The 27,726-nt window shown below is 34.9% G+C and overlaps 3 protein-coding genes across 13 annotated transcripts in view; 1 reads left to right on the top strand and 2 right to left on the bottom strand.

The window, feature by feature from the left end:
* Positions 1–7,156, bottom strand: part of ext2 (exostosin glycosyltransferase 2) — a 43,463-nt gene extending 36,307 nt beyond the window's left edge. The window contains exons 1-5 of one of the 3 annotated variants that reach the window (XM_087259251.1): positions 6,991–7,156; positions 4,456–4,874; positions 4,013–4,351; positions 1,640–1,863; positions 1,062–1,151 (exon numbers count right to left, since the gene is read on the bottom strand). In XM_087259251.1, coding sequence (XP_087115377.1) covers positions 1,062–1,151; positions 1,640–1,863; positions 4,013–4,327 — 629 coding nt within the window. In that variant the 5' untranslated portion in view covers positions 4,328–4,351; positions 4,456–4,874; positions 6,991–7,156. The remainder of the gene's footprint in view (positions 1–1,061; positions 1,152–1,639; positions 1,864–4,012; positions 4,352–4,455; positions 4,875–6,990) is intronic. The other 2 variants (XM_087259250.1, NM_001008400.3) reach the window with 2 other exon arrangements.
* A 195-nt stretch (positions 7,157–7,351) lies between these two features.
* On the top strand, positions 7,352–10,299 carry si:ch211-107p11.3. Its single transcript, NM_001386565.2, has 5 exons — positions 7,352–7,827; positions 7,898–7,968; positions 9,267–9,452; positions 9,535–9,593; positions 9,707–10,299. Exons 1-5 carry the CDS (start codon positions 7,667–7,669, stop codon positions 9,869–9,871), a joined length of 642 nt encoding a protein of 213 aa, NP_001373494.1. The 5' UTR covers positions 7,352–7,666; the 3' UTR covers positions 9,872–10,299.
* A 5,138-nt stretch (positions 10,300–15,437) lies between these two features.
* Positions 15,438–27,726, bottom strand: part of tspan18a (tetraspanin 18a) — a 58,066-nt gene continuing 45,777 nt past the window's right edge. For all 9 annotated transcript variants that reach the window (XM_087259108.1, XM_087259112.1, XM_087259107.1 and 6 more), the window contains 6 exons: positions 24,674–24,868; positions 22,539–22,613; positions 22,355–22,453; positions 20,078–20,239; positions 17,685–17,768; positions 15,438–16,080 (listed from right to left, as the gene is read on the bottom strand). In XM_087259108.1, coding sequence (XP_087115234.1) covers positions 16,033–16,080; positions 17,685–17,768; positions 20,078–20,239; positions 22,355–22,453; positions 22,539–22,613; positions 24,674–24,868 — 663 coding nt within the window. In that variant the 3' untranslated portion in view covers positions 15,438–16,032. The remainder of the gene's footprint in view (positions 16,081–17,684; positions 17,769–20,077; positions 20,240–22,354; positions 22,454–22,538; positions 22,614–24,673; positions 24,869–27,726) is intronic.

Genomic DNA, 27,726 nt, shown 5'->3' with positions numbered 1-27,726 from the left:
AGATATTAGCCATTAATTTAAACTATTTAAACCTCAGACTGTTTTTCTGAAGTGCATTGTATTAAATGCATGTTTTAGTACAATTTAAATGATATTAATGTGAACAATTAATGTCTCAGAATTACAAAATCAAATTAGGAAAGGGATTTTTTTAAAGATATAGTCATAAGCTCATGTAATAGATAAGTTTTAGTTGCTGTTCTAATGTTGTAGTATACTGGCATTCCATTTGGTATTGGGAAGACCATTTCACCACCAAGCAACGGTAAATGAAAAGGAAGGGGATTTTGAGCCTTTCTGTGATGGTATCACGAAATCAAGTCCAAATTTAACTTAATAAAAAACGTCGTTTTAGCTGTATGATGAACACAGCTGAAAGTGCAAATGAAACTTATTCTTTCTGGAAAGCTAGTACATTAATGATTTAACACTAACTTACTAAATTGTGGGATAAGTAAAAATTTGTGGTTAGGTCATTAGTTCCAGTCTGCAAGTATTGTAGTTTTGTCATGTTAAATAATAAGATGGTAACATACAGTAATTGTGTCAAATGCATGTTTTTGTACAATTTAAATGATATTAAATATAAACAATTATGTCTGAAAACTATAAAATTAAATTATCAGTTACTTTAGTCTAGGTTTTAAATTTGTTTATTGTTTGGACTACATTTGGTTATTACCACTGAAACCGCAAATGCAAACTAATCTGTCTGCAAAGGTAGTAAAAGTTTGAAATTTTTTAACAGTAACTTACTGAATTGTGGGATTGGTACAGTTTATTAGGTTAGGTCATTTGTTCTAGTCTGCAAGTATTGTAGTTTTGCCATGTTAAATAATCAGATGGTAAAATAATACATTCAAGAAAAACTTTTTGATAACTGATCAAAGAAAATGTTTTTTCTAAGGAAATTCTCATTTTTGGTTAAAGTTCGTTGTTTTTTGACACACAGTTTGACAATGTAATATAAAACATTTCATTTTCATTCAATTAACCTCAAACATTTGAATCGCAGTTTACATTTAACATATTATCAAATGTTACCTTCTACTTAATCTCACCTGTCTCTTGGCACATCCAGAGCTGTATTGTAGTCAGGAGGTCCTCCAGGAAGCATATTAAACAGCAGGTGGTTCATGCCTTTGTCCCACCTGAAGAAGTATGAATAAACATGCTTAATGTTTATATTGAAACAGTCTGTTATGATTTACAGTAAAATTTGTAACTAATACTGCACATTCCTAAAGCTTATTCTTAAAGGGGTAGTGCACTCAAAAATTTTAATTAACTCATCATTTACTTACAATCTTTTAGTTGTAAAAACTGTATGAGTTTCTGTCATCTGTTAAACACAACAGAAAATATTTTGAAGAATGCTGAAGGCAAAAAAAATTACTATGACATGAAAGCAATGGGTCCCAGCAAACAGCACATTTCAAAAGATCTTTTTTGTGTTCAACAGAAAAAAAAAAGAAACTCAAATAGGTTTTGAACAAGTGAAGGGTAAGCGATGAAAGAACATTCGTTTTTGGGTGAACTAACCCTTGAATAAAAAAAAAGTAGAGAGTGGAAGATGTCAATGCACTTTAAAGCAGAAGCAGGTAGCGATTTGCAGACACTAAAGGATAAACAGTTCTACCTAGGCAGCATGGCCAGTGCCTGAGCAGTTTCTCGAATACGCAGAGAGTTCTGATTCAGCACATCAATAGAAGGTACAAACAGACACGCTCTGGACACATCATCAGTGTAGAAGTCACTGTCCGAGATGGCGCTCAGCAGGTCATTGTATTCTCGAGACAGGCCAGTGCTACTGATGGGCACTCCTACTTCATCCACAAACCTCTGAAGTGGATAGATGTACACCTGAGTAGAAACAAACAACCACACCGTTATATACTAATGCACTTCTAGTGAAATCATAGAATAAAACTTGTGTGGCTATAATATTGAAATAATATAATAATTGAATATGTATATATACTTTCCAACCATAAATGCTCATATTGCACTAGCTCTGCAACATAGGTCCAAGAACTAAAGGGCATGCAACATGATATTTATATGTGAAGTCATAGATGCAACTTGCAGAGCTCCTCTAAGACTTGTTTTTCTCTTAAACTTTCATTTCTTTTTGACTAAAGAAAGAGACATGAACATCTTGAGTGACACAGGGGTGAGAAAATGATCAGGAAATATTCATTCTGGAGTAACATTGCTTTTAAGCAAACTACTGTATGACAGGCCACAATACATAAAGTGTTAAATTGCTATTATCAGATGCTTTCCTAAAGGTGCATGTTTTTGATCTGCATTTCTGTGGGGTTACCGAAGGATTGATAAGGTTAATAAAAACCCTCTCCCATATTTTGAATTTGGACTTACTGTACATTGATTTGGCAGATGATTTGACCCAAAACAGCTAACATATAAGAGTAAAATCAGCACTTAAAAATCACCAGAGCAGCAAAATGCATTTGCCATGACAAGTCTGAGTTAGTCAGCATTTTTTTTCACTATTATTGAGTCCTTTGGAGTATTTGTAAAAAAAAGTGTCTGCTACATTTTCACTGCATGGTTCAAGTGACCCAATTGCGATTTTTTTTCTCCCATGTAGCACAGATCAGATATGGTCCATGTTCTTGTAAGCAGGAAAAAAAAGTAGTCATAATACATGGCCTTGATCTTCAGGCCTTGCTCATATGTGAAAATTTATCCAAAAACAATCGAATGTTTCCCTCATATCTGGAGTCTAAGTTGGATGGAAATTTTACTCGGCCAATGCGAGTAAAAGAAAGGTAACGAATGACGTAAACTCTGATGCTTTCACTTCGGAACAAAGTTCTACACAAGCATTAATATAATAATAATAATAATAATGCATTTTATTTAAAAGCACTTTTCTTGAAACTTAAGGTCACTGTACAGAACAGCAAGAACAGTCAGTTCAAATAAAAACACCATAAAAGTCAATACAACACAATACAAATTTTAAAAAGCGCAGTTGAGTTAAAGAGAGTAGGCTGTTCTAAACAGATGTGTTTTGAGTTTGGATTTAAATTTTAAAAGAGAGTTTAGATTACGGAGATCAGGAGGAAGTGAATTTTAAAGCTAAGGAGCAGAGTGGCTGAAGGCTCTGCTTACCCTGGTGGCGGACAGGGAGAACAGTGAGGCGAATAGAAGAAGAAGACCTGAGTGTTCAGTAAGGTGTGGCGATATGAAAACGACTAGTAAGGTATGGAGGAGCAAGATAGTTGATGGCTTTAAAAATGAGAAGTATTATTTTATTATTAATTCTGAAAAAGATCCAACAACTTAAGTCTAAAATACAAGGAGAAAAAAAAAAGCTTTTATATTGTCATGTAGCACAAGTTAATGGATTTAAGCACGTAAACGAGAGAGAGCGAGTGCAACATCTGTTGTGCAAACATATAGACTAATAGAGCTAAAATTGCATAGACCACATGCATAAAGCATGCCTTGGAAACGACATTAAAATGCCTACTGGTTTAAAAAATCTTGATTGAAAGAAGATGGCCAAATAAGCGGTCAGTCAGCGCCTGCTCTTTATTTCTTTGCATGTGCAGTGCAAATGCAGACAAAAGATGATGTAAGTGGGTCGTCAAAAAAAACAAAAAAAACGGATGCAGTCACAAAATTGAATTTAGCAACAAGATCTGCAGTGTAAATACAGCCTGATAGAGGAAAGAGTATGTTTCCTTATGAGTGATTGCCAAGCCCACTCACCTGTGTGAAGCACAGCCAGGATTGCTCAGAAACATGGAGTGTTTATTGTTTATTATAGTGTCTGATGCATAGGGAGAGGAAAGATTGTGTCTCTCACAGGTGGCTTGTTTATTTAGTGTGCATCGTGAGCTGATTCCGAATGTTCACTAACATGATGTTTCAAATTTGCAAATGCTACTGCAAGTTTTCTTAATTAAAAGATGCACAGGGATGACATCCAGCAAACAAGTTTAAAAATTAGATAAGACATTCTCTGTTTGTGCATTACCTTGATTTTGTTCTTAGGATTATATCCACAGCGATAAACATCAAAGCAGGTGTGCATCCGGCAGCTCAGGTCACCCCTCCCAGGAATAGGACTGTTCACAGGAATCCTGACCAAAGGAGCATCGTGCACACTGCGGCGGTCCAGACTCCATTCGGCTGAAGACTCAATGGAGTGAGGCCAGAACTGGAACATCCCTGTTGCGATCAATCCCAGCAAGACCACAGAGAAGAGGGTGATGTAGTAGATCCGGTGTTTAGTCTTCATGCGGGGTATGAGAGCAGGGCCCCGTGAACCGTACTTCCCTGATGCACACATGATGAGCCTGTCCAGACAAAACCACTGCGAAAGGACACAAAATAGCCCCTCAGAATACACTAACAGCACTGATGTACTGTATATGAACATATGTCAGAGAATATCATTAAATGTTCTCAAGGACATACATGATTTTAATAAATTAATTAAAGCTGCAAGCAGCGATGATAGGGACCTCGCACCCGGGCTCACCGCCCCCGGTGGCCTCAGGATGACAGAGAACAGCGAACAATATTAATTTTGGCCGATATATATAAACAACCTGAGAAAATCACACATTTATGCCAAACTTTCTCCTGTCAGCAGGTGGTGCTATGACTGTGACTCAAGATTGGCATGTAGATACCTTCAGTAGAGGAATTTTATCAACCATGTAAAGTTTCAAGCAGTTCAGACATTCTGTGGCTGAGTTATGAGCCAAACTTATTGTTGCCAGCAGGTGGCGCTATGACTGTGACTCAATATTGGCATGTTGATGTCTTCAGAGGCGGAATTCAATCAACCATGTGAAGCTTCAAGCAGATCAGACATTGTGCGGACAAAACCACTGCGAAACGACACAAAAGAGCGTCTCAGAATGCATTAACAGCACTGATGTACTGTATATGAACATATGTCAGAGAATATCATTAAATGTTCTCAAGGACATACATGATTTTAATAAATTAACTAGCTATATGCTTGATTTAAGTGATTTCAGAAATTAAATATAAACATGTTGTTACTGATTGTTTAAATTACAGTTTATTATATATTTGATCCAACTAATTGAATGGAATTTATAATGCAGTTAATCCATCAAGTTGAAATCAATTTATTATGATAATTATAATCAAGGATTAATACAAAAAATATATATAAAATAATAAAAATACTAAAAAATAAATGAATTACTTCATTCTAATTTATGAAATCTGAAAAATTTAAATCTGATTCATTTATTCAGTTCTACTTATTTCATGTTTTGTATGATCGTTCTAATTCTGATTTTATAACTGATGAGTCCAAAAATTTTTTAATTACTTTCATTGCTTGTTGAAATTCTGATATGATATATGGTTGAACAGTCTAATGAAATTATTCTCATTATGATTAATCCTAGGTCTGCACGATATTGGAAAATCCAATATTGCAATTTTTTTTATATTGCGATATATATTGCGATATGAATACATTTTCACCAGATATCTCTATTTGGAAAAAATATATAAATGTTAGATCTGTTGGGATGATTCAGCAATGGGAATGCATCTCCATAGAATCTAATAAATAATCTATACATTTTTTGGAGTCCCCTGACACATTTACACTGTGGTTTGTGCTATTTGCAGTGCATTTCTGTATTTGCATCTGTTAGGAGTATTTTCATGCACATGTTTAGTCAGAGAAAAATTCATGTTTACTATTTGCATCTCCATAAAAACCAATAAACAATCTATAAATTTTTTGGGGTCTTCCAACAAATTTTCATTGTGACCTGTGCTATTTGCAGAGCATTTCTATAGTGAGAATTTATGCATAACAATCTATAAACACACTCAAGAAAAAGATACAGTTGAAATAAAGTGTTTTATCACTTTACGAGTCTGACAGTATTCAAGTACAGTGACTGAAAGATAAAATTAAAAATAATTCAATAAAATTAATCATAGTTAAGGTCACAAATGGTACAAGTTCTTATACCTTAATGCTTTTAAAAATCATAATACAATCACGGTAATCAAAAACACAAGCAAATGATAAATTATTATACAAACTTAACATCACATATCCTGCGATCTCATTAAAGCGAATAATTACAATTGCAATATCAATGCGGAACCGATATATTGTGCAGCCCTAATTGATCCCAAATTAAAAGAATACAATAGTAATTCATTGTGTATTTTCAAGTTATTCCTACCTGAAAGTACTTGAATTAATCTGCTCTAGTAATTCTCCGTTTTCTGTGAAAATACAATTATAGAATTCTAAACTTATCAACTAACTTTTTCTACAACTATATACTCTACTACAATATACCACAGTTTGCTGTATTAAAAATTTAAGTATACTACAGTATTTCTAGTTTATCAGTTGAGTAGTTAATACTGCAGTATGCAGTAGCATTCTTTAACAACGTGTTTTAAAAACTAAAATACATACAGTATAATACACGATTCTATAGTATGCTTCAAAAGCACTTTTGTATTTATTTACTATGAATTACTATAGGATTTATTCATGTGGGATTTCATCAGAATTTCTAGACTGATTACATGACGGACTATTCTAACGTTAACGTTAATTGTTCTTTAGATAACTGCAGAAACTATTCACAATGAAATTACATGACTGTTCGTTCAAAAACGAATTGTCAATCAAAGTTATCAACTAACTTTAAATCAATCAATCAATGTTATTATGTGTTAACGTTGCAAATATTCTATAGTAAGTTAATGGTCAACCTAACAGTTACGAATAATTCATTAATGCAATTTTTTGCTATTTACTTATGCCAAAATCCACTTATCTCTATATGGTTCATCTTTAGTAATAAAACCAGGCCGTATTTGACCATCCTAAACAAAATAAGTCCTTTCCTGAGTTGAATACAATTCCAAAACACACTCGCTAACGATAGCAGACAGGCTACGTTAGCCCTCATAAAAACATGAACTAACCTTCACGATGTCCAGCTTACGGCCTCAAACTTCAGCACGCCGCAAACATTATTTCATTTGTCGTTCCAGTATGGTGAATATTTAAGTTGAATGTTATTTATCATCCCACAACACATTCCTTACACTAAAAGGACAGCTGACAGGAAAGAAGAGATTTGTCTGTCCTTCGTGTATATTAACGCACGGATTTCTTGTCACTTGGGTTGCGTCGCGCCATCTGCTGTAGAGGAAGAACGAATGTAATCAATGACTGTGTCTTAAAACCTACAGAGCCACCTATATAGACAGCATGTTTGGTACGACAATACTTTGCTTCGCTGTCTAGATAGCTAGCTCGTTCGGTTATTTTACACACAACCACAAACAACAGCTATCATCTCACCGATTCAGCCACCATTTTTTCATACGGCGTAAATAACTTAAAAGTCTACTATTGTACATTATTTCGAATATTAGAGCAACCTTTTCTATAAGCCTAATGTTTTTAAGCAAGAAACAGGCATCTGGGTCCCGTTCTTCGACCGTGGTTTAACAAAGCCCGAATTAGTTCGCATAGCCCGGGTTGAGCTAGCTCGAGTCCGTACCTGAAATGGGGTTTCGGTCCACATCTCGGATTTAGGTTTCAGACTATTTACAAACAGACTGTTGTTTATTCTAACAAAAAGTCAAGATGAACATGGCTAAGCAGCGTGCTGCTTATTTCAGTGCTGCTGAATTGCAACTTTTAATGGAAGGATATGACGAAGTTAGACATTTAATAAAAACCAAAGGGAATACTATAGCGGCTGCAAGACTCCGTCAGGATGCGTGGCGAAAAATAGCCAGCAAACTAAATGCGTAAGTACAATTAATTTTTAATTACAACAATTCCGCTCCGCTGTTCTTCAATCCTACATTTTAATGGCAGATCCAATCCTTTGGGACCAAGACGAACGTGGCAGCAGGTGAAGACGAAATACAAGAACGTCGTTCAAAGTGGTTAGTCACTTTTTTGAGAGGTTTAAAATTGTTAAGATTAATCTACCTTGTTGTGGTTTAAGTTCCATAAACATTATAATGAGGGGAAATTTTAAAATTATATTGTAAAAATGTTAATTGTTAATCAGGAATTGCATATTCTGTTTCTTTTTCTCAGTAAGATATATTATGTACTTCATTATTGGCAGTACTTTATTTTACAGACCAGTTCCTCGTGTACATTAAATGTGCTACTTATTATTATAATTGCACTGGTTAATACCTAGATTCTCAGCATATCACAACGTACATCTCGTATGGCATGTGGATTAAAAACAAATGTTCATTATTCCTTAACTGCCCCACCAGGAAGAAAATAACATCCCAACACATCCCATAATTTCTAAAAATACCAGCCTCTATCTAAAATGTCAGTTTATGGTAAAAGTACCAGGAATTAATACATATAGTGTGAGAAATCTGAAAATTTGAAGTGTAAGACCATTTTATTTAAAAATATAATCAAAATAAAACAAATTGAATACTAAATCATAATTTCTTTTTTAGTATGCCTTTAAATATTTCAGATTCTCATAGGGGTATGCAAGAGGTACATACATTAGGAGCACATACAAAGAGAACAAAACAACAACAAAAAAAAGATGAAAAAACAAAAAAAACAACATCAATACTCTCAGGTGCACATGTTTGCATGTACAGTATGTGTGCGTGAGTGCATGTAAAGGTAAACAGGTGAACATGTCAGAGTACACACATAAGAGAAAGAGAAAATAAAAGATACATATCATAAAACAGCATGCATAACAGTCAATAAATGAAGCAAATAACTTAGAAATAAAACATAGATAGAAAGAGACCAATCAGTGGTGAGAGACAAGAAAGTAATGTAATGATAGTAATGTTAACAGTAAAAAGAAAAAAGGGCAACCGTAATAATAACACTGATAACTATTGTTTTTCTTTCTTTTTTTTTTGTACAATAAAACCAATGTGTAGTGCAACAGGATTATGTTTGTTTGATTTTTTTTATAAACCTACAATGCTGTAAAGTGCAAGCCATTATTTAGGACAGTCATTCTTTAAATGACACTCATTATTTAAAAGAGTCAAAACTTAGTCAACCATTTGGTAGAGATGGCAGTTACTTTAAAATTATTATCATCAACCTTTTCCTTGTTTTTCTGTGCAATCTTTTGTAGACCTTTAGCACCCTCTAGTGGGCCTCTTTTAATTTAATAAAAATTAAGAGCTTTAAATGTTTGTTTTTATTATTAACTCCATGAATACGTATAATTTAGCAAACAAGAGAAAGGCTGCATTGAAGAAGATGGGATTGGTCCAAACAAAAGAGGAGTACATAGATGAAGAGGAGCCACCAATAGAGAACAATGTAGACGGTCCTATCATAGAGAGCATAGTTGGTGGCTGCAGCTCTGATCCAGGAGATATGCCTGATATGCCTGGCTGCAGCAGTTATGTCAAAGGTATATGTGCACCACAACCTTCAGTTGTCTTCATTAATTGACCCTGCTGTAAATATACATCATTGACACAACCTCATTTCAGTGATTGAGCATGGAATTACCCTGATTCAACCACCGTTATCAGATGAAGAGCAGGACTCTGTGAGTTTGCTGCTGTTTAATTTTAAAATCATTGAATATTGCTGATTAGTAAATAAATAATATAATATTTAACACACAATACATGATAAATAACTAATGCTGTCTTTTTAAAGGAACCTGTGGAAGATGTAAAGACTTTATACAAGAAGTATCTCCAAACAGAGATCAACAACAGAAAGCAGGAAATGGCATACAGAGCCTTGAAAATGCAAAAGGTGGAGAAGGAAATACAGTTGTTGGACAGAAAGTTGGATGTAAGCGTAACTGTGGACTTTTGAATATGAATCATCAGAAGGAATGATGTGTACCCTTTAAACTTTTTTGATGTTTGAATAAATATTTCCTTAGTTCAGATCAGTTGTGAAAACTGATAAATGAGAAGATTCTTAGTTTTCTATGCGGTTAATTTCTGCAGTTTTAGGAAATTAGTGATTAGTCAAAGGTATTGTGAAATGTAATTAAACTGAACAGGATGGAACTGCAGCTTTATATGGATCAAGTGCTATATGTCACATTTTTGTGACCACATCAAATGAAATCTACAGAAGTGATTTTATATACACTGAAATTCTTAGATCTAAGTGTAGACTGCTGTTGTTAATGACTTTTGATGTCAAATATGAATGAAATGTTTTAACCTGCAAAAAATGGCATTCAATGTAAAGGTCCAAACTTTGATTTTGCATTAAATAAATATAAATAATACACTAAAATATCTATGTTTTTGTAATGTACAAAGTGTTTGCTGTATTACATTAAAACTAAGTGGTATTGTTTTTCTTATGCATTGAAATAACCAGGGGACTTTTGGCCCAGATATTCGGTTTGTTAGAGTTCTTTCATAGTAACAGCATCTAGAGGGCATTTTGAAATCATTATAAAACTGACATCATCAGAGGGCACCATGAGGACAGTGTGGTGCTACAGAAGGTGAGTTTATTGCTTTTAAATATGTCACAGTGTGAGAAACTAGAGAAGTATAATACAACATACTTGAGTAAACTCACAAAAACAACTTTATTGATGATTTTATTTTAAATAAGTCATTGTTGATTAATAAATATATTTTTATTATTATATGATTATTGTTAGTAATTGTGTTATCTTTATTTGTCAAGAGCATGGTTTAATATATTTGGCCTTGATAGCCTGCAATTTAAGCCAAAGTCATTCAGGGTAATACAAAATCTCCAGTGTTTTCACCATGCACGTCAAGATTTTGGCAAATACGATGTGATCCTGTATTAACATCTATGTTGATCCTGAAACATAATTTTTGTTCAAAAAAATAATCCTACTTTCTATTTCTAAACCCAACCATAACTGTAAAATACTCCCAAAATCAGAGAGGAATAATAATTGGATAGCAATCATGTAGAAGTGCATAAACCTTGAAGTCTTGAAAACTTGACATATACAGTAAACATATCCCATACAGTAAACATCCTAGGATCAACATAGATGTCAATCCTAAAACTTGTCCTACTTGGTGAAATAAGGTTGGCGTTTTCACCACAGTGTCATCCGTTACACTGAATGACATTGTACAGTAAATGTATATGTTACAATATTCACACCGTATTTACATTTAATTTAAAATATTTTAATGCAATTTAGTATTTATAAGTATTATTTGCGTTATTGACTTAAGCAAATTTAATTGTGAACCAAAGCAAATAGCCTAATATGACTATGCAAAACAAATTTAACAAATAGCCTAAATTTCCAGAAAAAGAATAGGAAAAAGCATATTCCTATTTAAGCCCTTCTCCACTTTACATCAATGATAAATAACAGTCCATAACAATAACGATTTGTGTTATTGATTTATTTAGATGTCTGCAAACAAAGGCAGGGTTGCTAGGCATCGGCAAAAGGTTAATGCAGTAGCTAAAGCGGCACTCATAGCAAGGAGACGGAAAGGGTATTGAGGATTGCAATTCTCAATAGCGAGGAAGACATTAAGGCAAATCTCCACCAAAATACTTAGGAAATATTTCATTTTTGTTGGCACAAGTGATCATAATTATTAACACAATTTATATATGTCACCAATTATATTTATGTCTATTATAATGTTAATAGGTTATATGTCATAAGCATCGAAATCTACATTTCAGCTAGCAGAAGAGAAAGCTGCTTTGGGCGCCAATCATCCATAAGGAATTTATCTGAGGCTGAGAAAAGACGAAAACAACCCTGCTGAAAAATCCAGCTTAAACCAGCCTAGGCTGGTTGGCTGGTTTTAGCTGGTCGACCAGCCTGGTTTTAGAGGGGTTTTGGCCACTTCCAGGCTGGTTTCCATTCATTTCCAGCCTGGTCTAAGTTGGTCAGGCTAGGAGATGACTAGCTAAAACCAGCTTGACCAGCCTAGCCAAGCTGGGAGTTCAACCAAAACCAGCTATGTCCAGCTTAAACCAGGCTGGTCGAGATGGTTTTAGCTGGATTTGGCTGGTCATTGTCCAGCCTGACCAGCTATGGCCCCGTTTACACTAATGCGTTTTAGTTTGAAAACGCATAAGTTTTGCTACGGTTACGCCATCCGTCCACACTACGCCGGAGTTCTCGAGCGCCGAAAACGGAGCGTTTCGAAAACGCTGGAGAGGCCGTTTTCATTCTAAAACGCTGCAGCTCCGTCTCAGTGTGGATGGGGAAAGACGGAGATATCTGAAAACGGAGGCGGGGCTGCAGACATTCGCCTCTCTGATTGGGGCTTTTCCTCAATATTAAGTAGCCTAACACACAGTTCAGTCCTGAATCTTCTCCGTGTAAGTTCAGACTTCGCAAGTTTGATCAAGGCTGCATCTCTTCTTCTCAGTTTGATATGGAAAACATACCGAGGACACGCGTCAATCTTCACAGGGAACAGTGTACTTTATAACTTCATTCACATCAACTTGGCTACGTTGTTTCACTTTCTCAACAATAAAATGTAAACTTGATATAAGGAACTGCCTATTTTTATTTTAATATTAACAACTAAACAGACAGCAGAAATGTTGAGGCGTCGTGCTGCATGAGAGTCATCTTCACTGTGTGCATATTTATAACAAAACGGAGCCGATAACAACTGCCTCCTTTCAATTTCAGTGAAAATACGAAACACACCCTCTCTTTTGCTGAATATCAGTTTTAATAATCGATAATGGCCATTATAAAAGTATAACATACAATAAGTTTATACATTATAGGAAATAAAGGCAAGCGATCAGTCAATATACAGAATGTAGGCTACGTGCTTACATTAATCATTAACTTATCTTTGCGCTCAGCCAAAACACGTTACCTGAGAACAAGTAATAGATTCCAGTGACCAAAGTCAGGGAATATGTCGTTAGATAAAGACAACAAGATGAATGAAATATCACGTTTAATAAATATAGTGAGATTAGATCCAGCGGGAGATGCTTGATGAGAAGTCCGACTAGCAGAGCTCTCATCTGGGTAGATGGGCTCCAGCGATTACCAAAGTGTGTGTGTGTGGTCACGTGATGTGCGTTTTCAGCGTTTTGGTGTGGACGGAGAGCAGTTCAGAAACGCTGGGTAAAACGCGAGTGTGGACGCGGATCGTTTTCATTCTAAAACGCCGTTTTAAAACTAATACGCACTAGTGTAAACGGGGCCTAAGACTAGGCTGGAAATGGCTGGAAACCAGCCTGGAAATGGCCAAAACCCCTCTAAAACCAGGCTGGTCAACCAGCTAAAACCAGCCAACCAGCCTAGGCTGGTTTAAGCTGGATTTTTCAGCAGGGAATGGAGAGAAAATCAAAGAAAACAGAGCAGAAGCAAAGATGTTTGGACCAAAAACAATAACCCGAGAGATTCCACATTAGCTTGTGCAGAATGAGTTTGTTGAGGCAGAACGATGCTTGCATGTTTCGGTTCTTAACATCCAGTTCTTAGTCAAATAAGAGACATATGCTGTATTATCACCAGTATGTCATAATTAACAACAATAGAACAATAGAATTTATATCCAAGTCAGCAATTATATTTAAATCTATATGTTATAATGTTAATAGGTTATGTCAATAACCACACATGAAATCTACATTTCAGAAGAAAGCAAGCTTTGGGTGCCAATCCAGATCACCCGGCTCTCGGGAATTTATCTGAGGCTGAGAAAAGACGAAAGCAATGTAGAGAGAAAATCAAAGAAAACACGGGGCAGAAGCAAAATGTTTGGACCAAAAGCATTAACCCAGATGAATTCCATGTAGTTGGTGCAGAATGGGATTAGTTTGTTGAGTATGCAGAAAAGTGCTTGTTTCAGTTCTTAACATTCAGTTCTCAGTCAAATGAGAGACATTGCCTGTATTGTATTATCACCAGTTTATTTATTTGAAATTTCACTGTGTGTTAGTTCTTTAAGTTTTAAGCTCTCAGTTAAATGCGCGATTTAAATTGCAACCAACGTTTTTGTTTTATTTATCATCCAGTGCTCATAGTGGCCTACCCCCTACCCAGCCAGTGCATTCAAAATCACTACTGTCTAATTGGGAATACTGATAAAATATATCAAATTTGGACTCAATTAACAACCATTAGAAAAGTATGTTCAATTTAATATAAATAGAACTAAAACAAATAGAATTTGAAAGTGTGCCCATCATGTTGTCATTATCATGAACTTTCACAAAATATACCGTGGCCTCATGGTATGGTCAAACATTGTAAGTAGCCATCGCAGGTATGTTTCACCCACTGTTTTTTGAATACTGTGAACATTTATTGTATTGTATAGTAATTGTAAGAGGGCTGAATAGGTGAACTTCTTTAAATATTTATGATTATATATCAGGATTATCTGCCACTCTTTTTTTAACTACTGAGCTGCAATAAAGAATGTTTTATATAAATCTACTGTTCTTGGCAATATTTACAAGTCACATCATTTATGCTTAGCAAGACCCCAATTGAAAACTGGATGTACTTTAGGGTAAGTAGAAAAGGTATATCTGTCAATAAACTGGATAGTAATAATTTTTGGCTTCTCACATTGTTGGATTCTCTGTCCCTGCAGACATTAGACATCTGTTAAATAAGTATTTATAAATCTTGGTTCCCATTTCTGATAGATCTCATTGAACTTTCCCACCTCATTATGAAAGTGCGCATGACCTGAATTGATTAAGCTACAGATTACAAAAGCAGCTCTATCTTTAATCTACCACTAAATGCAAGTAACAAGTATAAATAGCAGTATTATAAATAGCTTACTCATTTACTGTTGATTTTTCTGCTTGTCGAGCATGAAAACAAAATTAAATGAGCTGTTAGCACTCAGAAAATAATTACAGGTCATCAAGCAAATACAAATCACTGAACATGTTGATGCTCTCAGTGGTCAGGAGATTATTAGCACTTATTTAAAAAAATATATATATATACTCTGGCAGTAAATCTAATGACAAGCTTGTTCAACATACTAAAGCATCATAAGAAACTCAAGTGAGATTTAATTTATCCCTCCATACATCACGTGGTTCCTGTTGTGGCCTCATATATATCACCTGCAAGTACATAAGAAAATAATCAAACTGAGATTAAGGCACTTTGTTTCTTACCTGTGTGTTTTTTGCATTGAAAGAAATCAATGCACTGGCCTGATGTGTCCACTGATGCTGCATTTTCTGTGTATTTCAACTGTAAATCCTCTTTTCCGCAAAGATTTGTTTAAAAATCCTAGATATTATTTCATGATGCATTTCGCTGTAAATGATAAGAACATCAAGATTCCTACCTCCTAATTCAGTTTGGCCACCTTGTCACGACAGTTTTTTTCTCTCGTCTGCTTGATTTGAATGAATGAATGAACACAGAAAAAACTATTTGAATACACAATCAGGATTTTCTTTTTTATTTTAATATCATTCAATGTCATGTACAATATACAACACAATTACAGCACAGTTTTGGTAAAATCACAAAATATTCAAGGTTGCAACTCACAAAAAAACATTACTTTATAGAAGCTGCTGGCCTCTCAGATTTTTTTACAGAAACACAAACACACACACATAAATCAAACGTCTCTGTTTCACAGACACTCTTCCATTTGCACAGTGTATTTCGTAAGCATGGCTCCGGAGCAGTGGTGAACAATCTACTGTAGATAAGAGGTACAAATCAGTCTTTTCTCATCTATAAATATTCAACCAAATATCAGTGCAAGGTGTCCCTCTGTTGACCGTAAAGGACTGCCATAGGTGCAACTCTTAATTAACTAATGAGTTTTGCTTTTGTTTTTCACAAATGAGTACCTCAGAGTCCCAGCTGTGAAGTACAATTGACAAATTTTTGGCAATTCTCAGATATTCCAACACAACAATATACATAGAGATGGCAAATATATAAGTGTTTTCTTGTTTAAAAACCGTCTTCCGTGCCATACCATGTTCTTCCTCCTCAGAATATCTTTATATACAGCATGTAAAGATTACTGGATTCCCCGAAACAAACACATAGCAAACACCATGGCAAACAGCTGAGAAGAGAGAAAGAACAAATAAAAGTTAGTTTAATGCAAACATAGTAACAACTACATTAAAGTTGCAAAAATACAGTAACAATTTATAGTGATGCTCCTCTTTTAACATTCAGTTAACTACAATTCTAAAAAAAATAGTTTTTACATTTTATCAGCTAACTAAAATTGCTCGAAATAGTTTTTACAATTTATCAGCTAACTAAAATTGCTCGATATAGTTTTTACAATTACTCAGTTGGCTACAAGTGGTCGAAAGGTCTGTTGGAGTCCAAATGACATCTATTGAGGAACTGTATCAACAACGATGTTTGTCTATAGGGCAAATAGCATTTTAAGGGATCCAACCCACCCTGGCCATAGTCTGCTCACACTCATACATCAAGCAGGTCTTACCGAAGCCTGAGGAGCAAATCAGTGCAGTTGTGCAATTTTTATCCTGTCATTATAAGACTTTTAAATAAAACCATATTTTAAATACTTTTGATTACTAGTACGTAATAGTAAATGTATAAAAAGTTAAACTAGCACATATTTACAATATTTTAACTATTATAACAAACTGTTCAATAGTTATTCAATTATGTATTTATTCCCTTCTGTGATTTATATATATATATATATATATATATATATATATATATATATATATATATATATATATATATATATATATATATTTATATTTTAAAACTATATTTTTATATATTTATAAAATTACAAAGCTTATGTTAGGTTTTTAAAGTATTTTTGATGTTTTGTTGGGTCCGATGTAACAATTTCGTTCTGCATTACAAATTATTGTGATGTTTTGAATGACAAAAATAAAGGAAACTGAAACTAAACTGAATTAAATGTGCAGCTACATGCCATTTATAAAACAATGATACTACTACTACTATTATTATTAATATTAATAATAATAATAATAATAATAATAATAATAAATGATTGTCTTGCAAAATCTTAATTCAAAGTATTTTTTGACTGTCTGCTTAACCTGTCAATGCTCATTTATGGTCCCCTTTAGCTTTCCTGTTAACTACATGTAACAATGCAACTAAATGTGAACTAGCAGTCGGTATTAGTAGCATAATTGTTGCTAACACTTTATTCGGATGATGGTCCCCTTTAGTCATTCTGCTAATTACGAGTAGCTTACAAGTAAATGCCAACTAACTCATTAATTAACAGTCTAATAATGCTCTGAAAATATTTATAGTCTAAACCCAGGGGTTCTCAATCTCAGTCCTGAAGCTCCGGTGTCCTGCAGATTTTAGCTGTAACCCCAATCAGACACATCTGTGCTGGCTAATCAAGCTCTTAGGCTTTCTGGAAACATCCTTGCAGGTGTGTTGAGGCAAGTTGGAGTATAAATCTGCAGGACATAGGACCTCAGGACTGAGTTTGAGAACCCCTGGTCTAAACTAACCAAACACAGTACGTTTACTCCCAGCTTCACAGCCAAGCTACTCTTGCTCTCTCCACTAGGTGGTGCTCACAAACTATACTTCTTGCGAAACGATTTATCATTATTTTTTAGATCTACATTCTCACGTCATAGTTTGCCTTTTATATTAAAAAGCAAAAACTCATAACCTTACTTCAATTGTCAGGACCACGATTGCAAGTGCTCCAGCCATATAGATGTACGTCTCAAAATAGTCCACCACTGCCGAGTAACAGCCCTGTTTCAAAGAGGATTTTATTATGAGAAAACAAACAGATATTGCATTTTTAATTTATTACAAGCTACTCAAAGTTATTCATTTCTTAACCAGTTATAATTCCTGTATCTATATTGGAGAAAGTGTATGAGTCAAAGATGAAAAGTGTTTTTCAAGCATCAAAACAATAAATGTTATATTTATATTGTTTAATATTTGGATACATTATTGTAAGTCTTGTTTTCTGTACACAAAATAATGATTAAACACTAAATACACGATTTACAGAAGAGTGTTATTCAGTCTAACAGTAGGTTAAATATTATTCATTCATCAATTTTCCTTTGGCTTAGTCCTTTTATATATATATCAAGAGTCACCACAGTAGAATGAACCAACTTATCCAGCATATTTTTTATGCACCCATACACACTCACACCCATACACACTCACATTCATACACATACACTACGGGCCAATTTAGTTTGTTCAATTCACCTACAGTGCATGTCTTAGGACTGTGGGGGAAGCTGGAGCACCCAGAGGAAACCCAAGCCAACACAGGGAACAACGCTAACCACTGAGCCACTGTGCTGCCCCAGGTTAAATACCAAATTATTGCTAATTTTAAAGCATGAATCATTAGACGATATATTAAAATGCTAATGAATTGTTATTTTAAATCTCAATTCATTGCCACTGTTCTTTAAATTAGTATTAGTACTTAGGGATGGGCAAAAATACATTGAATTTTTTTAAAAATAAAATGCGAAATACTAAGTTTAGGTGTATCAAAATAAACTACAAAATACAACAGTCACAACGTATCAATGTAAAATAGAGTATTTTGTGTTTCTAAAAGACTACAAAAAACTTTTACAAAAAAGCATAACATTTCTTTGCAAATCTTCCATCAATAGACCTATTGGATCAAGCCCTTCCCCATTAAACTGACTTGGTAAAGTAAACAATATTTGATAACAAACGTGACCAGAAATATTACCATCACCTCTGTACAATGTTATTCAACCTCTTAATATTATAAGAGTGTTAAATAAAAAGTTCATATAACTTTTCACAGAATTTTTCAGAAATCTATTTGTTTTGCTGTTGAACTCTTCAATACTCAATGTTAAAACTGTTATTAGGAGTTTTTGATGATCAAATATTTGTGTTTCATGTCACATCTTAAGGCTTCATTAACTATACAGTGCACCAACTGATTAACTACTGGGATTAGAAACAGCCAATGAACTACTGTGGGAATTGCCACTGTAAGACTTATTTGTATGTTGTTTGTTTCACCGACAAACATTTGGCAACAGCAATTCATCCAAAACTACTATAATTATTACAGTATACACTTTCTCCTAAGATTTTTTCAAATCTTTTTTAAATGAAAGAGTCAATAACATCCAAAGCACCAATCAGCAGTGCATTTACAGTTGAAGTCAGAATTATTAGCCCCCCTGTTTATTTTTTCCCTATTTTTTCAACACATTTCTAAACATAATAGTTTTAATAACTCATTTCTAATAACTGATTTATTTATATTTGCCATGATGACAGTAAATAATAAAGATACTTCTATACAATGATAATTTTCACATTAAAATGTTTTCTAAAAATTAAAAACTGCTTTTATTCTAGCCGAAATAAAACAAATAAGACTTTCTCCAGAAGAAAAAATATGATCGACATACATGAACATTTCCTAGCTCTGTTAAACATCATTTAGGAAACATTAAAAAAAGAAAAATATTCAAAGGGGGCTAATAATTCTGACTTTAACTGTATATGATGTCTTGATGTAGATTTCTAACAAAGTATTTTACAGTATTTTACAAATACAAAAATACAAGACACTAAAGTGTTTTGATACAAAATATTCAGCTATTTTCATAAACCCTATCAAATACAAATTACAAAATACAATTTTGTATTTAAAATACGCATTCGAAATACATGTATCCTAAATACTGCCTCCCCTATTAGTACCCATTTGCCAGCAATAAGTTTTTAATCATTAGAAATATAATAAAATTTATTGTGTTAACTATGTGTGGGGTGTATGTGTGTGTGATGGACATTCTATTTCACAAATGTTATAAACTCTTGTATCTAAAAAGATTTCTATCTAACTTTGATTTCGATTAGATGCAAACACCAAAATGTCTCATCGTTGACCCATCTACTGTATATCTCTTTCATTATGAAAGCTATTATGCAAACACAGTGACCACTCTTCTTCTCAATTAAAAACACATTTGCATTATTTTATTTCGCCGTTCATCTGATTTCACCTACTAATTTGTAGAGTCATTGCTGACCTTGTTCCGGATTGGCATAATTCCCCTCAGACACTCCTCCTTGCTCATCATCAGATCGGTTCTCTGGCAACAGACCTCCGGCACTATTCTGCTAGGGTTGAGCCGTCTGAACAGACTCTGATCATCAAAGTCTTCAGCGCTGTTCACCCCACAGCAATTGAACTATAGAGACAGCAATACAGCATTATTTATTAGCATCATACTTTTTCCCACTTGTTAAGTCTGTCATCATGCGTCACATTTCTGGGTCCAAACACTTTTTCAGAAGTCAAAAGCTACAAAAAGATGGTAATGGTAAAATGTGATACTATTGAAAATCATAACTGTAATGTTTATATCCATGGACAATCTCAGATGGTCAGACAGTGATTCATCTTTTATAAATATTTAAAGTATTGGATGCAGCAAGTCCAGTGATTGCAGTGAACAAAAAATTCTCTTTAAAGGAGCAGTTCTCACTTTAGCACATATTAGAGCTTTCTTTTTTCTCTTGAATGTACAAGAACACATTTTGAAGAATGTTGGAAAATGGTATAGCCATTGACCTTCTACTATGAATGCCACTAGCCATGTTTCCATCCAAAGATGCATATTAAATGTATGCACAAAACAGGAATATCTGGATTTGCAAATAATCCAGTGATTCCATCCTATGAGTCAAAGAGAACAAAATCATGGTGGTTGAAAGAGCATAACGTGCTGCAATTTAAGAAACCCCACAAAAAACAAATGCAGAAAATGTGCTTCAATTTTTCACAACACATGCAAATAGCACTGAACACAACGAAAAAATTTTAAGGGAACCCAAAAACTTGAAAGACCCATCTATTTAGGTTTATTTTTAATTAGGCTAATAATAAAAAAAAACAAGGGAATCGTGTAATCAGGATTGTAAAGGCTAAGTCTATTGCTTGAAGTCCCTGAGATGTTGTTAGACAGGCACCCAGCTGACGCACATTGTCCTCTGGCTGCTGAAGTGTAAATGAAATGAACAGTCTTACTTGTTTCTGTAGATTTTTATGTTTATTGCAGTTGCAAACTCCAATAGTTCACAAATTTCCTACCAGGTAATTTTCTGTTCGTAGAAGTCAAACACTGCCGCATATCGTGACTTACAAACAAAACGAATTTTTGAATGAATGAATGAATGTGCGTGGCTCTCTGTGTGAATGTGCGTGAGCGTTTGTTTGTGTGTGTGAGTGTGTGTGTTAGTGTGTGTGGTCAAAACTGTATGTGCTTCCGTCTAGCAACACCTGTTACCTGAATGTTCGTTCCCACTTATAAAGCCTGTTTAAAGAGCACCACCTAGTGGAACAATGAGCAAAGTTGCCAAATGGCTCCTACAAGATTGTTAAAATAAACAAACAAAAAAAGATCTTTCAAAGATCACCTACAACTTCACTGAGCAATAGTCATGGCACAATAAGCAAATCCCAGCCAGGTTTGTCACGTTTTTGGGTCCCCTTGAAACGTTTCCATTGTGTTTTGTGCTATTTGCATGTGTTGCGAGAAATTGCAGAGCGTTTGATTAACTTTGTTTGTGTTGTGAGTATTTGAATCACGTTTTCTTAATGTGATTGCATTGTGAGGATTTGCAACACGTTTTAATATTATAAATTATTTATGCCACAGACGACAATGCCAACAGGTAAATGAACACATGGTGACATTTGGAGATGTAAGATGCAGAGCACAAATGCTCAAGACAGTCTAGAGCACAGGTGTCAAACTCAGTTCCAAAAGGGCCGCAGCTCTGCACAGTTTAGTTCCAACCCTAATTAAACACACCTGATCAAACTAATTGAGTCCTCCAGGCTTTTTTGAAACCTACAGGTAAGTGTGTTGGAGCAGGGTTGGAAATAAACTGTGCAGGGCTTCGGCCCTCCAGGAATTGAGTTTGACACCCCTGGTCTAGAGGCAATTAAAAATATAATGTTTTAGAATGAACTAAACAACATTTCAGGTGTTTTACAATGTCCTCGCACCACTGGTTTGTCCATAAATAGTGACCATGGCACCGATTTTTATCATCAGATAATCTCTTATAACAAAATCACATGACTTTTTAAATGTATATACTGGAATTTATTCGGTGTTTCCATCGTAGTTTACGCGCATTTTTTCTTAAAAAGAATAAAATGTTTATCCTACTTAGTTATGCGCACTATTGAGATGAGTAGAGGTCTAAACCCGGGAAACAATATTCCATACATCACAACTTAACCCAGTGGATTGTGTACTGCAGTATGGACAGAGTCATGGAGCATATTATCATACCGTGGTCATAATGGCGTTCCATGTGGAAGTGAAGACATCGGTGCTGTTGGTGCCTTGATAGTGTGTTTTCAGCTCCTTGGTGAAGTAATCTCTGGTGAGCTGTTGATCCACAGATAGAAAAGCAGAGTGAGAGCAGTGGCATATTACAGGTGGCTTGATCATATCCAGCTATAATAATACTCACATGCTCCCGGAAAATAAACGCCAGAATGGCCACCGCCAGCTCTGCCAGGAATATGACCAGAATGAGCATGAAGAACTGTGGAGGAAAAACAAGTTTCTCACATGCTTGCATTGGAATCAAATTTATAGTCAGGGGTGGGCAAAAATACACTGAAATGTACATCAATTTTAAGTCGATCAAAAGAACGACAAAATACAGCAGCCACAAATGTATCAAAATAAAACACTGTGTTTTTGTATTTTACAAATACTACAAAATATTTTGAAAGGGAGAATGAAATTTCTTCGCTATCCTTCTATCAATGGGCCTGGTCGATCAATCCCTTCAACAATAAACTGACACAGTAAACAATGTTTATAACAACAACTTTTCTCTGCCATTTTGTTCATGTCAAAGGAAGTTGTGGCCTAATGTTTAGGGAGTTGGACTTGTAACTTGTGTTTCTCCTAGAGTTTAGTATACATTTTGCACATAATAATTTCATACATAAAGTCTTATCTTGAAGATAAATATCCTATGGTTTAAACCATTTAATGCAGATAGTCTGAATATAGTACCATATCTGTTGATTATGTTTCCACCCATTGTGTGGCCTGTAAAATTCTCATCATCTCTGTTTAATGATTATTCAACTTATTAACAATCTTAGATTTAAAAGGGTGATAAGCTTATATTTAGAGTTCATTTTCATTTTTTTTTGTTCACAGAATTTGTCATAATTGTTTTTTTTCTTTTTTTGTATTTAAACTATTCTATACTCAATGTAAAAACATGACTGCAAAGAATTTACAATATTTTCAATACAAAAATACAAGACACTAAAGGTTTTTGATCCAAATTTTAAGCCATTTTCATCAACCCTATAATTCATACAAATCATCACCTTGGAATTACAAGGTTTTATCTGCGTTCTGAATGATATTGAGCTTCAAAGTTTTTGCAATCCGTATAGCAAACAGAATGTGTTACATTTGTTTTTTAAATAAAATGTCTTAAAATGTACTTATAACTTATAATAAAAAACATCCCATAATGTAAATAAGTTGTCATTTAAAAAGAATTTGTCAATAACTCAATTTCGAACCATATAATTCTAAAATGATGAAATATTTGAAATACGTATTTGAAATACATGCATCATAATGCCTATCGCTTTTTATGGTAGATCAGGTGTCTACATGTTCAACAAATATTGCTTCTGATACTAAAGAGGGATGAAAAAATGTGATATCAATTTTAGGTGATATTAAGAAACTTTTATTTTTAAGTCAAGTCCAAAATTATTCATACAACCATACTGTCAAGCCCGAAATTATTTATACCCTTGTCTAAATAAATTAAAATAAAACACTGTTAAAAAAATGTGTTAAGTATTGTACACATTAATTTGTGCTGCAAAATAAGGATTGCTATTGCTAATGATAAGATTCATATTTTCATGTTAATTTTTAATAATGCAAAACTTTAAATATCAATTAATTTAAATAAAATAAAGCTAAATTTTTTTAAGTGTTATTAAGCATTACATACATTGGCTTTTGATGGTAATTAATGTGAACATTGACAACAATCCAATATTAACCAAAATACAGTGCTCAGCATAACTGAGTACACCCCATTCGAAAATGAATGTTTAATCCATTTCTCAGTAAATGTAGGCAGTGTTTTGGTGGGTTTAAACAAAACAGATTTATTAAACAGATATACTTATTAAAATAATATTTTAGTCACCAAACGTGTTTAGAAATTGAAAGATAATACAACTAAATTCAAGTAAAAAATTGCAAAAAACAAATACAACCTACAAAATTTTCAACAAAATTTTTTTTTTTGCTTTTCTTGATTTTTCCTCTTTTATTCAATTTGTATTTAATATTTTTCTAAAACATATTAATTTGGGTGTATTAGTTTTTAGTCGTAAGTTATTTTGTTAGATACGCTCCAGATTTGGCTTAAGTACTGATTAATCTAATGAATATGCACAAATATAATATTGCATAATTTCCTATTAAAAATATAAATTTAAAAGATAGATTTGTGAGGGGTGTACTTATATATGCTGAGCACTGTACATTGCATAACGAATGAAAACAATAATGTATACAGTATATCCAGAAAGAAATAAAATCCCATACAAACAATAGAAGGCATTTATTTTCACGAATGGCTCCACAGCAGCCCAAAAATCCCAGTAGGAACAGCATCCCGCCCATGATCAGAATTGCATAGACTCCAGTGAACAGCAGAGAGTTGGCGGCCACAATCTCCCGAAAACCAGTCGGATCCACCAGCACCCAGATTCCCACCCCTAGAAGGAAAGAACCTCCAAGCTGAAGGAGGTGAACGTGGCTTAGTACAGCATGATAAAAATGCAAAATACGGCTTCTCATATGAGCTCATTTTCCCACAGCACTAGTGTGGCAGTGGGAAGTTCACAAGGCTGCCATCTAAACACCTTTGAGGAACAAAGGAAGTTCAGTGTGGTTCATGAGCAAAGCGAAGGCATGCTGGCACCAGATCAGTCCGGTTGTTTACAGTTTGTTTAGAGTGGCAACTTGAATCCCTCAGACTCTTTTGAACTGTATATTGTGACAGGAAGGCAAGACTGCACCTGAATATCATTAAAAACTGGTTTTAAAACATTAAATACAGATACATTAAAAGTCCTGTAAAATGAAAATAAGTCTTTTTTAGATGTAAGTATCACTTTAAGTTTTAGGGATATCTATTAGCTAGAGTGCTTCAAAACAGTGCCAAAATTTGTGTTTAGAATATATAAAAACTGATATAAAAATCCAAAGTTTGTCACTTCCTCCTTGTTACGTGCCAACACATAATTATTTTTTGTGTGTCTTATTGTGTTTTTCTTTCTACCACCCTAGTTCACTTCATTATTTATTCTGCCCACTGCTGTCCCTGGTTGGCTGGTTCACTTTTCACTGCTCAACCAATCCCATTACTGCTTCATTCTGATTGGCTACTGCTTTGAAACTCTGATTCATTTTCCCCCAATCCTCTAATGCCACCTCTTCTTTAAAAAGTCTTCAGTTCAGCGATTTGACAGTCTTTTAGATCTCTTTGATGGCTTGCGTTTGTGCTTTTTGATAGTATTTTCAATTGTTTTGATATCCCAGTTCGTCAATATTGTACGTCCTTATTTAATTTACACTTTTTTGTTATTGTTTGAATTTTGTTGCTGTCTGTTTTTACCCTTGTCAAAGAGCTTAAAATGACAAAGAAATTACATGCAATAGAACGTTCCATTGCAACAGTAGTGCCCAGAAACAGCCCTGGATTCCACTATTTTGGAGTGAAAGCGATCGGCTGTCTATTGAATCTTATTGCTGTCGCGATGGCAAGCAGCTGTTTTGTTTTTTATTTATTTATTTAAAGAGCCCATATTATACATGAAATAAGGTCATATCTTGGTTGTAAGGGTCTCCAACAACAGTCTAATATGCATGCAAGGTCAAAAAACACTTTCATGGTCTTATAATCTGCATTTATTTTTACCTAATTATCCCAGCGACTCCTGTATGAATCGTCCAGTGATTCATTTGTTCCCAAACCCCTCCTTAGCGCGAAGCTAATCTGCGCTGATTGGACCGATGACAGTCTGTCGCGATTGGTCGACTGCCTTCAGTCAGAGAGGGAAATGGCCAATAGCTAATCAGCAATTTAAAAAGTAATCACAGTTCATACACGCTCGATAGTGTAGGCGTGGACTTTAGCTGCCACACTATGGCGAGTGGATAGTGCCACGGATAACAGAACGAAGGAGACAGTCGTGTACTCGCCATACCACACACACACAAAAACACACACACACCTCCGGATGACAACGCTCCCGCTTCAGCCCGCACCCGCCAGGTTTTAGCCTGAGAACCCGCTCCGTTTTCTGCCCGCCGCGCCCGGTCCCGCTAGAGCGGAGAACACAACCAAATATCACCCAGTATACAGTCCAGACAGCCAAGCTGTCAGTATAAAAACACACACACAGCACAAAGTACACAAAGCTCGTTCGTTCGTTCGTTCGCTCTCTCTCTCGCTCTCTCTCTCTCTCTCTCTCCCCGCGCCAGATTTCTGCGGCGCGGGAATACATTTCCGAATAAATCGCGGGAGCAGAACTCTAGCACGGAGCTCCATAAACAAACAGCACGCGTCGCGTTTTTAACGTGACTTTGCACGCGATAAGATAATATATCCAGTTAACCTGATACAGTACACGCGGTTACAAGTAACAAATCACAACTAAATACATTTGCAAGCTAGAGTAAACGAGGCAACAACTTTAATCGCACGTACTTACACTTGAGAAATGTAGGAAGAAACCCATCCTGACGTCCATCAGTTACTCTTTACTGATCCTTCCTTTAACAAACTCAGATGAAGTATTCTTTGTAGCATGTAGCTTCCAGAAGTTTCCAACTGCTTGGTTATAATGCTGATGTTTCATCTTTGGGTAGAGACTCAATATAATATCCATCTGCAGTGTGACTTCAATCGACCGGCATGTTTGTGTGCGTGTGTTTGTGGGTGTGCGTGTGTTTGTGGGTGTGTGTGTGTGTGTGTCTGGGTTACTGCGTCAGAGGGCGGGGCCTCAGGTTTGAAATCTCCCGGGTTTGCGCGTGCACGTGAAAAACTTTGTTTCGTTCGTACGTCATGGCGAAACACCTAATGAGTCGGTATCAAGGCGACTCGTTTGAAGCACTATGATTCGACTCTTTTATAGATGAATCAACAGTTTTAAACACTGTATTCTTACAGATTTAAGCCTTAGCTGGATACTTCACTTCACTTAGAGCTGTGTTACACACTACATGGAGGGGAATTTTCAAAAACCCATAATATGGGCTCTTTAAAAAGTACATTAAAGCTGAGATACAACCTAAAAGACGACAATACAGCACTTACTATGACAATCATCAGCACTTTTAATAGTTTATTTTACAGACTTACAATATGCTGTTGTTCTATTAGAGTTTTCATTTCAAAATGGCCACCACGCCATCTAGTGGTTGTTTCCCAAATCGCACAACAGTGTCACCTCTCGGTGATTCTAAGCTCTTTGCCTTTTGTTACCCAGGGGCGGACTTAATGATTGCAAGCGGTTTCACTTTCTCCAAAGAGCTCGCCATCGCGTCTATATTTAAAATAATTAACTTTTTGAGCTGATAATAATAATGTA

Source organism: Danio rerio, chromosome 7 (genome assembly GCF_052040795.2).
Source record: "Danio rerio strain M-AB ecotype USA chromosome 7, GRCz13ab, whole genome shotgun sequence".
NCBI classification, from domain to species: Eukaryota; Metazoa; Chordata; class Actinopteri; order Cypriniformes; family Danionidae; genus Danio; species Danio rerio.
Note: the sequence above shows the minus strand (reverse complement) of the source record. Positions and strands in the feature narration are given on the sequence as shown.